Genomic DNA, 13,178 nt, shown 5'->3' with positions numbered 1-13,178 from the left:
CAAGACCTCAGCTTCTCAATTATTCGTGAAATTTAGGTTTTTTTCAAAAATATTGAGATGCAGAGCAGAGTCAAGCCTTATTTGCAGTGGTGGTGTGGAGGTAGGAGGGAGTTAAGCATGGGGCTCAATAGTGTCCTAATGGCCTTTGTGTCCATTTGGTTTATTGGCTTTTCATTTACATGTGCAAATAAAACACATACAGCAACAACTTGCATTTATGTAGCACCTTAAACGTAGTAAAATGTCCTAAGGTGCTTCACTGGAGTGTCATCAAACAAAATGTGATGCTGAGCTGCATAAGGAAACATTAGGACAATAATGAGACAAGTTTTAGGGAGTATCTTAAAGGAGGAGATTTGGAGGTGGTGAGGTTCAGGAAAGTAATTCCAGCACTTGGGGCCTATGCAAAAGAATGCCCGGAAACCAATGGCGCAGTGATTATATCGTGTATGCATAGGAGACCAGAATTAGAGAATACAGACATCTCAGAGGGTTGAGGGGCTGGAGGAGATTACAGAAATAGGGAGGGGGCAAGGCAATGGCGGGAGTTGAAAACCTGGAGGAGAATCTTCAAATCGACATTGGCATTATGCAAGGACAAGGCAGGTTATCTTCCGCCACCAGGAAAATCAAAGTGCAAAAGACACAGTATCACTAAATTACATCATATTAAAAATTCAATAAACTGGTTTGTACGCAATTAACTCACAATTAAACAGCATACATTACCCGAGAACAAGTAAAAGAAATGCACATAACGGTTAAGTAAACTTACCATTGACAATAACGGCGATGTCTCTAAAATCAATTTCTCCCCGAGCTTCCACTCTCCCCTCGCATCTGTAAACACCTTCGTTCTTCTTACTAATGCGTCGGATCTTCAAGCTGTTGTTATCAATCATCAGAAACTTGTCTGGGAAGAAAAGAATGAAAATACAAATCATGAAAAGGTTTCAGACAAGGTGCGGAAGTAAACAAAGGATGTGGCATTGTCCCAAAAATCTTCAGAAATGACAAAAGTCTTGCATTTACATAGGCCGAAATTTTCCAGCCCCCCTCCCCTCCCCCGCTTCCCTCCCACAACAGCAGATTCCCCCCATGGCGGGGCCAGTGAGCTCCATTCACATCAGCGGGACCGGAAGATTCTGTCAGCGTGATGGGCTGGAAAATTCGGCCATGGTGTCTTTCATATCCTCAGCACATTGCAAAGCACTTCACAGCTGATAGGGTATTGTGAAGTGTGATCACCATTGTAATGTAGGAAATGAAATAGCAATGTGATAATAATCTGTTTCGTTGATGTTGATTGAGGGATCAACTTTGGCCGGGGCGCCACAGATAATTCCCTTACTCTTCTTTGAAATAGTGTCAAGGTTTATTTTCTGTCCACCTGTGCGTGCAGACATCCTCAAAGAGGTGAAAGATAGATAGTACAGCAGGTTATTCTTATCTAAATCAACATCCCATTCACCTATCACCTCTGTACCCTTTGACTTATGTTGCCTCCCAGTCCAGCAATGTCTTGATTTTAAAATCCTCATCTTCCTCTTCAAATACTTCCATTGCCTCAGCCCTCTCTATCTCCATAACCTCCTCCAGCCCAGGAAATCTGTCTTCCTCCTCAGTTTAATGTCTTATCCCAAAGGCAGCAACACCAACAGTACAGCACGCCCTCGGTCCTGCACTAGAAGTGCCAGTCCAGGTTTTCTGTGCTCAAGGGGAGGATTTCCCCCTCATCGGGCGGGTGTGGTGGGCAGGCCTGGGAGCTGCTGTGCAACACTCCGCTGCTCGCAATCGGGCCCAATTAATGGCCAGTCAGCGTGAAACGTGCGCTGATAACCTCAGCATTGCTGGGTGGGGGCGGGAGGAGTGCGAGCGCTGAAGTGTGCGCATGCACATGGGTACAATCAGTCAAAGCTCTCTGAAGGCACAGAGCTGCCTCAGGGAGCTGCAGCTTTTTAACATGAAAAACAAAGATTTCAAAAATAAGGAAAACATATCCCCACATGTGACTCTGTAACATGAACAGGGACATGTGAAAAATGAGTTGAAAAATGTTTAACTTTTTTCGTCACTGTTGGAAACCTCATCCCGATGGGGATGAGGCTTTGTAAAAAATGCAAAGGCCACCTGGCCTGTTCGTCCACCCACCAACTGTAAGGTTGGACGAGCAGAGAAAAACTCAATTTAATTAATTGATTAATGGGCTTAATAGTCCTCATAATTGTCAGCAGGTGCTATTTCACGCATGTGCATGTCGGGTATGCACCTGCACACCAAGCTTAACATCCTGCCCCAAGTCTCTGGCATGGGACTCTGACTCAGAGAAGACAATGCTGCCAACTGAGTCACGGCTAACACTTTAGCAAGACAAATCCATCAGTCTTATCTCCAGTCCATGTAAAATAAGAGAATTGCCAGCAGCCAACAACAAGAAGTTGGATTTACCTTCAATGTAGTAAATTATCTCATCAGAGCCTAATCAGACTGGAAAATTGACTGACGGCAAAAGAAAGAGTTATAAGGATAGGTGACCAAAAGTTTGGTCGAAGAGATAGGTTTTAAGGCATATCTTTACGGAGAGGTGGAGAGGCTTAAGAAAGGAATTCTAGTGCCCTGGACCAAGGCAAAGGCATGGCCTGCCAATGGCGAGGTGAAAGAATTGAGGGAAGAGGTACATTTTGGAGGAAGACAGATTTCCCAGGCTGGAGGAGGTAATGGAGATAGAGAGGGCTGAGGCAATGGAGGGATTTGAAGAGGAAGATGAAGGTTTAAAAATCAAAGCATTGCTGGACTGGGAGGCAGAGAGCACAGAGGTGATGGGTGGATGGGATGTTGATTTAGATGGGAACAACCTGCTGTACCAACTACCTGTACCTCTTTCAGGAAGTAACAACCAAAGTGGGTCCTGCTGCACCCCTTGATCAAAAGGTTGAAATAAATCTCCACCTCAAAGGCAATGAAGGAGATAAGAAACAGGAGCAGCTGTAGGTCATTCGGTCCCTTGAATCTACTTCAAATTTAAACCTCATGCCTGATCTTTTACTTCAATGTTACTTTCTCAGCCGATCCCCATATCCCTTAACAGTTCAAAAATCTATCAATCTCAGCCTTTAGTATACCCAATGGCTAAGTATCCACAGACCTGTAGGGTAGAGAATTCCAAAGATTCATAACGCTCTGAGTGAAGAGCTTTCTACTCAGCTCAGTCCAAAATGGCCGTTCCCTTAGCCTGAGACTATGGCCTTTAGTACTAAGGAGGAAAGAGGCTCCCAGCATCTACCCTGTCAACCCCTCTCAGAATCTTATATTTTTCCAGAGGGTATAGGCCCATTCTGCTCAATCTTTCTTCATAGGGCAATCATCTCAGCTCAGGAGTCAGTATAGTGAACTTCTGTCTACCCTCTCTCAAGCAATTATATATTTTCTTCAGTACGGAGACCAAAACTGTCCATAGTACTCCAGGCGATGTTTAAACCAAAGCCTGCACAATTGCAGCAAGACCTCCTTATTCTCCTACTCTGGTCTCCTTGCAATAAAGGCCATCATATCATTTGTCTTAATTGCTTGCTGTACCTACATATTGACCTTCTGTGTTTCCTGTACAAAGCCACCCAAATCCTTCTGAACACTATCACCATCCATTAACTAGAAACTAAACTGGACTAGCCATATAAATACTATGTTGCACAGGTCAGAGGTTGGGAATCCTGCGACAAGTAACTCACCTCCTGACTCCCTAAACCCTGTCCACCATCTACAAGGCACAAGTCAGGAGTGTGATGGAATACTCTCCGCTTTTCTGATTCAAGAAACACGACACCATCCAGAACAAGGCAGGTCGCTTGATCGAGTCCAGTTGCCTACCTCTGGAATTCCCTCTCTAATCCTCTCCAGCTCTCTACCCCACTTTCCTCCTCTAAGACACTCCTGAAAACTTAACTCTTTGACCAAGCTTTTGGTCATCTGCCCTAATACCTCCAGACATGGCTCAGTGTCAAATTCTGTTGGTTAACGCTCCTGTGATGTGTCTTGGGACGGTTTACTGCGTTAAAGGCACTATATAAATGCAAGTTGTTGTTGACTGGAATGTACTTATCAGTTTCAGGTCATAGGTCAGCAGCATTTCAACGTCAGTTTGCACATGTAACAAAGTGTGACATCTGGAGGGTAATTTGTACACACTAGTCATTCTATCCTTGTAGTATAGATAGCTTCACTTATGTGCAATTATCAACATCATAATGCGACAACAGTATGCTGAAAGTGTTTGGTGACAATGCTGATCATATCAAGTTTAATTTTAAGCTGCTGCATGACTGGTAGTGTCACATTGTTTCATGCACAATGATCTGCTTGATTCAAATTGCCTCATTTAACTCGATACAGGGGAGACTGCTAACACAAGGCTGATTATGTACATTATTGAGAAAGCTTTCAGCGCAGCACAACAGAGTGCCCTAACATAATGGCGTGATCCCTTTTTAACAATCTAGAGGTGAAAGTGAAAGACCAAGAACCCACACATTGGGTGAAAGGAATTTTTAAAAATACGGTGATAAATACGGAAACAATGATTAAGTGACAATAATCGCAGATTTTAAGAGCCTGCGCTCTACAGAGGAAGAATGGAAAAAAACAATAAAACTGGGAAATGAAGGGTACCAGTAAAACTTGTCCGACCTGGTCTTGCATACCTTAAAATGGAACTCTATGACTGGTGCCAGTGCTACTAATTTTTACTAGGATTTGAACATGTTGAATTGTTTTTTTCTTTCTGGGAAAAGAGGAGCAAGGAGTTCTGGGCTAGCCGAGTGTTTCCTCCGCTTATTAGAGACGGAAGGAAACCTGGGTGCAAATCAATCACGCGGCTTAAGTTCTGGGCACAAGAAAGTGGCTAATGAAGTGTAAAGGGGTCCTGGGCTATATAGTGGCTAGTGGCGCCGGGCTGGAGTTTTTTTGCAGAATCCCTTTGACTCGGACCTTTAAAAACGGCGGGCTCCATTTCCGACAGGTCCGACTGTTTTCACTGGGCGAAAGGGGGGGGAAACAGGGCGTGATTCACACAGGAAGGAAACCTGAACTCAGCGGGAGCCATTTTGAACTCGGTGCTGAGTCCAAACGGACCCCAATTTTGGCCGTGACCAGGGCCTTAACCTGGGGTGTGGGAGCCACAAATTGATGGAGTAGATGTAGGTGCTCTCGAATAGGCGGATTAAGGTCCATGTAACTTTCATGATCTGAAGTTTTTTTAAATGCCGACTTTTTAGGCTGAAAAAAAAATCGAGGCTGCTGCTGTCAGCGGCAGTATAAAAAAAAAACCCTCTGCTAGACTGCTTCGATTGACAGTCATAGCGTAAGCGGAAGAAAAGCTTCTGATTGTGCAATTTCCTGGCTCAAGCTACCCGCCTGGATAGCCAAAATCCAGCCTATAGAGTACATGGCAAGGAGGTTATGGGGAATCTTTATAAAGGACTGGGCGGAGTAATATGGGGTGGGGTGATGGAGTGTGGACTGCATGCGCCCCTCCCCCACACCCCCACCCCGGAAACAAAGCCGGTGCAGAGCCGACATGCCGTAGAGCGCTGCAGGGTGGATTTAAAAGGGCGAGTGGAACTTCTGCCTCTCGCTGGGGTTTGAAAACCCGCCCTCTCTGGAGCTTCCAGCCAATCAGATTTGCCAGCAGGTCCATCAGTCCCGGCAGCGCTAGGATGGCGTCAGCGGCATGTGCCTGGAACTGCAGAGGAAGGAGGAGACCAAGCTCTGTGGATCCCCCCAGAGCAGGTAAGTCTGGTGTCCTGGGTCGGCTAGGGGGGCCGTTTGGGTAGGTTAGGGAGAGGGGGGTGCGGGGGGTTGAGGAGATAGGTTTAAGGGAGGGAGTGGGAAGGGGGAGGTTCAACCTTAGTGGGGGGGTGGCACCCACGATCAGCAAAGGGCAGACCGCCTTCCTTCCCAACCATGAAACAGATAAGTGAAAAAATTGGACCACCTGCTCCTGCCCTGCTGCCCACACCTAGCGTATTATGGCATAAACAGCTTATTATCAGGGTCAATTGGCTTAGTAACAAGCCTAACTGACCCTTGATTATTTATTTAAATATCGAGGGTGGGGGGCTGATTTCTGCGCTCACCCTCTGTATTATGGGGGTTGGGCAGGGAGGTGGTGGGGTGGGAGGAAATTTGATCGCTATTCAAAATCATAAGTGATCCGGACAGAGTCGATTTGGGATAAATGTTTCTCATTTTGATTTTTCTTGACTTTTTCAGTTTTGCTGCTTCACTTTGCTTTGCTCTTACTTTCTACTTAGTGGTTAGAATCTGGAACTAGCTATCACAGGAAGGAATTGAGGCTTAGGTACTTTCAAAAGGAAGCCAGATGATAACATGAGGGAAAAGGGTATATCCAAAGGCAAACCGAAAGACTGAGCTGTGGTTGGCAGCTTGGGAGGAGATTCATATGGATTATAACCAGCACAGGATAGTTGGGATGAATGGTCTTTTTCTTGCAGCATCTAGTATATAATACTCTTGTCCATTTTGTTTTGTAACTCTTAGTTTGATTTTGCGTAATCTGAACATTCTTCATGGGTGATTGGCTGAAGGGCACATTCCCATTCTCCGTGGGACATATTACCCTGTCAACACACGACATGACGCTAACTTTTTAATTCTGCACGCGCAAAATACCTGACTAATGTCATAAGCATGGGTTATGAAGTGACAGGTGTGATCAAATATTGTATGGATCATAATGGCCCCTGAGTTCCAAGGCCCATAAGACCGTAAGATGTAGGAGCAGAAGTAGGCTATTTGGCCCATCGAGTCTGCTCCGCTATTTCAATGAGATCATGGCTGGTATGATGATCCTCAACTCCACTTTCCTGCCTTTTCCCCATAACCCTTGATTCCCTTACTGATTAAAAATCTGACTATCTCAGCCTTGAATATACTTAATGACCCAGCCTCCAAAGCCCCCTACGGTAAAGAATTCCACAGATTGACTGCCCTCCGGGAGAAGAAATTCCTCCTCATCTCTGTTTTAAATGGGTGCCCCCTTACTCTGAGATTATGCCCTCTGGTCCTAGACTCTCCCACAAGGGGAAACAACCTTTCAGCGCCTACCCTGTCAAGTCCCCTAAGAATCTTATAAGTCTCAGACCAAGAAAGGTTCCTCGTTTAGGATGTTGCAAAGGAGTCTTTCTCTAGATGGATGAAGATGGGTCGAATGGCCATCCTTGCCAAGATTTGCTTCGTAAGATACAATGCAAAACCTAGATTTGATTCAGTGTTCTACAGTTTTACTTGATTTAACTTTGGCTGGAGGGTGGATGGAGTGGGAGGTGGACTTTGCAAGACATTGAAAGGCTTGGGTAATATCCATCGGGTTAGACTTTAGATTGAGATAGCAAAGTGTTAGCACAAACACTTAACAGGTAAGTGAAAAAAATCACTAAATTGACATCGCCCAACAGCACAACAACCTCCCCATGGAACCTCTAGTGTTCTGCTTGTGCGAGGAACGGGGATTGTCTCTTCTCTTCCCTTATGTTACGTAAAGAGTTTGAAGCCTTTGACAAAAGTTTGCCAAACCGTGGTTTCGACAGCCAGGTACTTACCACTTGGCTCGGTGCCAATATCTCGATTATTGTGCAGCCAAGTTACCATAGGTGCAGGGGAACTGTTCACCTCACATATCACTACAGCATCTTCTCCCTCTCTAAACTCCTGGGGAGACCTGATTTCATGAAAGGTCAGCTTTTCTGTGGGCAGAACATAAGCAAGGGTTAAGCATAGTGAGAAGAGGTATTCCGAAATCCCCACAATCACTGTTGGAAAATTCCCACCTACTGCCTCTCTCTGCAATAGCACTGGCAGAAAAACACAGGTCTCATATTAATTGACCTGTAATGAAATCAGTACACTTTGAGGCACAAACTTAGGAATTCAAAATGCAGTACCATTGGCAACAGCAGCAAGAGCTTACATTTATGTATCACCTTTAATGCCACAAACAATCTGGTGATAGAGTTTCCGCCCGGCTCTGCTGTTTATTTTGGCTCAAATTGCCTGAAAGGAGTGCAAAGGATTGCTGAATTTTAAATGCAAATTACATTCCGCACAAATTGATTTTCTGCAATCTTTTGCATTAATTTAAAAATCACTGCATTAGGAACTGACTCTGCCAACAAAACTGGTCAAGCTCCCCCACTCCCCACCGCCACCGGGTGATTTAATCACCATGACAACTTCTGCTAATTGGGCTCATCTGACAGGTCTTTAAGGTCGCTCTCAAAGTTAAGCTGGGTCTTTTGGGCACCAAAATGCCGATAAACATATTTTATAAAGCTATAGCGTGTAATGTTTTCAAGCTACGAAGAAACCAGATACTTTACCCTAATAGAACGACCAAATGGTTGTGTATATGTTTTAGAAGTCACAGTTTTAAATTGGATCGCTGACTTTTTTGTGCTAAAACCACTGTCACCTGTACTAATCAAACTGCGCCTCATTACCAGAAAACAAATACTTTTTAAAGTTACATTTTATTGAAAAGGAATTGCATTTTAAAAGCTGCACGGTAGTGCTGGTGCATGGCAGATTTTGCGTGGTGGTGATATGCAAATGAACTTGTGTGGAAATGTGAAACAACAAAAGGTTATCAAAATGGTGGGATTTTGGGTGCAATTTGCCACAGTTCGCCAATTGTACGCAAAGACATTCTATAACCTCAGCATACTTACGACAATATTTAACCTTTGGAGTTACTTTCACACATAATTTACTTTCAGAGTTCATTGAAACACATATAGATAGTGACACAGTTTTTGCTTTCATGTAGACTAAGCACTATAAGTATAGCCACAGAGTTGCTCTTGCTTACATTCTCAGGGTGAGAACCTGACAGATGTCTCTATCTATGTTCTAAAAGAGTTTTTCATGGGTTGCAGTGTTGTGTGATGAGAGTAATTTGGAATGACAGGAAGCAACAGCAGCAGCTTTTGATCAACTGATGCACAAAAAGGTGGAGTCATTTGGTCCCTCAAGCCTGCCCATCTAATACCTCAGCCACCCAAAACATGATGCTACTTCTTTCATACTTGCCAATTTTCACACCCTGTCCCTTGAAGTTCCTGATTCTTGCTGGTGTTAGGGATCCGCAGGTACTAGAGTCCCTCTGATACTTTTCTCAAATGGATTTTCTTCAAGGTTGAGCATAGACAGTGAACCCCAACACAAAACATACATGCATGTGGAATTTCCAGCAGGGGTCAGTGATGGTGACCAGCTGTAGGGAGGGTGCTGAGACTAACTGTCATGTTCCAACCCTTTCGCTGAATAAAGGTCAACCAACTAAACACAGACCGTTCTACACTGGGTGGCGCCTCTACCCTTTAAACAATTGTGGAGCTCAGTGATAACCTTCTCAAGGGCAATTAGGGATGGGCAATAAACGCTGGCCTAGCCAGCGATGCCCACATCCCATGAATGAATGAATAAAAAGCAAAATGTATCTATGAAACTGAACCTATTTACTGCCTCATAGTGGTATCTCCTCCCCATTCCCTTTCACTGTCTTTCAGTGATTCCTCCTACTCATACACTTATCTTTCCTTTAACTGTTTCTTCCTTAACCCTTATCTCAGGGGGAGAACTACAGCCTCCATCTACATTAGAAAAAGAGCTTTTCATGGGTTGAAGTATTGAGTGAAGAGGGTCTTTTGAGGTAACAGGAGGCAATGGGAGGGTCTTTTGATTAACTGTTGCACAAAAAACATTAAGGTTGAGGTAAGGTTATTTGACCCCTTTAGCCTATAGCTGTCCATCTCGTACCTCAACAACCCAAACATGGTGCTACCGGTGATGGAACATACATGTGTCAATATTAACATTCAAAACAGAATTGGATAAATGCTTAAAGGGAAAATGAACCATTACAGGGCTATGGGAAAGGACAAAGGGATTGGGATAAATTGGATACCTCTTCAAGGATCAGCATGCGCCCAATGGGTCAAATGGTGTGATGCATCATTTTATAATTCTACTATTGCCTACCTATGCAGTCTGCTTTCCATTAAACTGGCACCCAGTAATAGCAGTTAGTTAAGGGTCAACTTCTCTCTGATTGCCTATCAGTGGTACTGCTTACCTAGGAAGCTACCTTTCCTGTTAAATATCTTTCAATGACACATTTAACCAAAACATTATCTTTCCCTTTTAATCTGCAACAAAAATACATCTCCATGTGCTTATAAGGGGTTGGTTCTCCTGTCCACAAAAATGGCAACAAATATTAGCTTGTAGCGGCAGATTACAGTGATTAGAATGATGGAAAGCCTTATATAATTAGTGAATTATCATTGAAATGATGAAGTGTGTGGTTATTTCTGGAACTTCCATTATCAGTTGGACAATAAAAGTGATTATTTCAAATACAGGTTCCTCCTATTCATGGAGCTGGCACAACACTCAATAGTAACAGTTTAACCCTTCCTGAAGTATTCCTGGACTCCATCACCTTGCGCTGCAGCTACTGCTAGTTAGGGTAAAATATCATATCAGGAAGGTCCCAGAACACAAAACAGCTTTGCACTAATGTTCCTATAGTGGTGTTAGAGACCCTTCAATCTTTCAGTGAGGATGTGACAGTGCAGGCACTGAATGGAGTGCTTTTGCCTTTTGGAGTTCAATGCCTCATGTGCTACTGTGATAGCACAGTGCAAATAACACATTAGTCCATGTTCTATACAGATTCTATCAAAAAATTGCGGCATAGTGGGCAACATAATCTAACCCATGTTCCAATTTGAGTAATAGTTCTAAACTCCAGGTATTGGGTTAGAACACCACTTTGAGCCAAGCTGGCTCTTGGAATGTTGGTGATGAGGGTTCCTATTGCAAAACACATTTTCCAAAAACTTGGCTGATTCTGTCAGACTATCAGAACAAGTACAAACCTGCCTAAATTCAAATTCCCCCTGGGAATCCTTCTGTTGGCATAATTTATTTTGTCTCCATTTTAATACACGTGGAGCTGAAACAAGCACAAGGCTTTTCCTGAACATCAGATGGTGTTTGATTACTGAAGTAATTACATTTTATAATGCCAGGGTTCACTTACTGTAAATCTCCACCAGGATCGTAGCTTCCTGAGACTTTCCATTGACATCTGTCACCTGACACTGATAGATTCCAGCATCCTCCTCGTTGGCATTATAGATAGTTAGCCGCGATCGTATCCCCTCCGTCTGTACTACGACCCTCTCGTTGGAGATGACCTTTTCACCATCAGGGCTGTACCATTCTATACTGACAGGTTCCCCAATAGCTGGAGGAGAAGATAAGAGGGAAATCAATGGATTATACATAACTAAACTGGGAGGCTGAGAAAATTAGAGTCATTTCTATTTACAGCACAGAAGGAGGCCATTCATCCCATTGAGTCTATGCTGGATCTCCATGAAGCAATCCAGTCAGTCCCATTCAACTGCTCTATCCCCATTGCTCTGCAAGTTCATTTCCATCAAGTGCCCATCCAATTTCCTTTTCATAGTTTGTCTCTGCTTCCACCACTCTCACAGACAGCGAGTTCCATTAGAGTACTGTTCTTTCACTCTGTGATCCAGGATAAATCCCAATAGGATGAAAGACTCCTGCAGCGGTAAAAGTTGGAAGGGTCTTAAATAAAATTGACTAAGGCTGGCTTAATCTAGCATGGTCACCTGGTGGTTCTGATACTGGACTAGCAACTTTGATGTTGTGCAGCGATATCCCTCCGATTAATGAAATTAAATTCAGTCATTTGTGGGTTGGTCTTTCGAATTTAGGGTAAAATGGACTATTGGTGAAAAGAGAGACATGTTGCTGAAGCTTTTCATCTCATGTTCATCAGGACAAACACAAGAATGCCAAATTTCAAACAATCACAACAGTTTATACTACAGGAGAAAAGGGTCATGATTGGGTTAGCAAGTCGACTCTGATGGGCCAAGGCATTGCCATAGAGAAAGCAATTAAGAACCAAAAGCTCCCCAAGGTCCTGAGCAATACAAAAAAAGGTGCAAGGCTTAAACATATTCCTTTTGTTTGCAGAGGATGGATCCCTGCATATAAATATACGTTGTTTTGAGCAAATATAAATGAGTCATGTTACGAGCTTGACTGATGGTTGAAAGTCAAAGGTCATTTTTCCATTCATATTCTTTTCAAATACATTTGGATCATTCTTTGGTTGTTCTTTTCTTTGAAAGTCTGTCAGCAAACCTGTGGTTTTTAAACTTGACCTCAGTAATGCATCATATGCAGATAATGCCACCTCTCTGTGGTTGGTGGCTATATCTCCAGTTTATATCTCTACCTCCCATTGATCAACGTCACAGGTTGTGGACATTGGTAAAGCAGTTGCTAAGCATTCCTAAATGTTTTCCTCCTTTTTATCTAGAACCGTGTATTTATCAGATAATTAGGCTTCTATACATAAATGTTAAATTTAGATCTTTTTACTAGTTTTCTCATCTTGTCTGATGGCATATGCACAATTATGGTTCAATTGCACAGATGCACAGTGGGTACAAAATGCAAAACCGTCTGTCTTATGCCTCTTTATGTGAAATTGATTCTCAGGATTTTGACTGATAAGTGGTGATCACGTGACTAGATAACATCACACGATTAGCACGGAACAAATAGCAGCCCTTGTTTTTTTGGATTTCTACCTCTCTACATTCTTGCAATTGAATATTTTTTAAAAGTACGGAGAGATTCTGGTTTCTGATGGGCTTTCATCGGCAGAAAAGCAAATCTAAATACTTGATGTCAGCTTCTGTACTGAGATCTCTCGCTGGACTTAGCATGAGGTTCCGTTCTTGCTTCAATTAACCGTTCTTTCCCACTGATGGCTAAGTGGAGTGTCAACTGTGACTTAAGCAGTGGATCACACTGTCACCTCTAAGTCATAAGGCTATGGCCTCAGGTCTCGCTCCAGAGACGTGAACACAAAATCAATTGTGACATTCCCAGTGCAGTATCTGAGGGAGTGCTGCCCAATAGGAGGTGCCATCTTTCAGATGGGATGTTAAACTGAGACCCCATCTGCTGTCCAAGGTGGATGTAAATAAAAGATCCCGTGGTACTACTTTGAAGAAGAGCGGCAGAGTTCTCCCCAGTATTCTGGTGAATAT

At 43.4% G+C, this 13,178-nt stretch overlaps 1 protein-coding gene across 3 annotated transcripts in view; it reads right to left on the bottom strand.

Annotated features, from left to right (window-relative positions):
- ncam2a (neural cell adhesion molecule 2a) overlaps positions 1-13,178 on the bottom strand; it is a 1,392,794-nt gene that overhangs the window by 399,650 nt on the left and 979,966 nt on the right. For all 3 annotated transcript variants that reach the window (XM_078560368.1, XM_078560369.1, XM_078560370.1), the window contains exons 3-5: positions 11,120-11,326; positions 7,617-7,760; positions 776-913 (exon numbers count right to left, since the gene is read on the bottom strand). In XM_078560368.1, the coding sequence (XP_078416494.1) occupies positions 776-913; positions 7,617-7,760; positions 11,120-11,326 (489 nt within the window). The remainder of the gene's footprint in view (positions 1-775; positions 914-7,616; positions 7,761-11,119; positions 11,327-13,178) is intronic.

Source organism: Cetorhinus maximus, chromosome 16 (genome assembly GCF_964194155.1).
Source record: "Cetorhinus maximus chromosome 16, sCetMax3.hap1.1, whole genome shotgun sequence".
NCBI lineage: Eukaryota > Metazoa > Chordata > Chondrichthyes > Lamniformes > Cetorhinidae > Cetorhinus > Cetorhinus maximus.
Note: the sequence above shows the minus strand (reverse complement) of the source record. Positions and strands in the feature narration are given on the sequence as shown.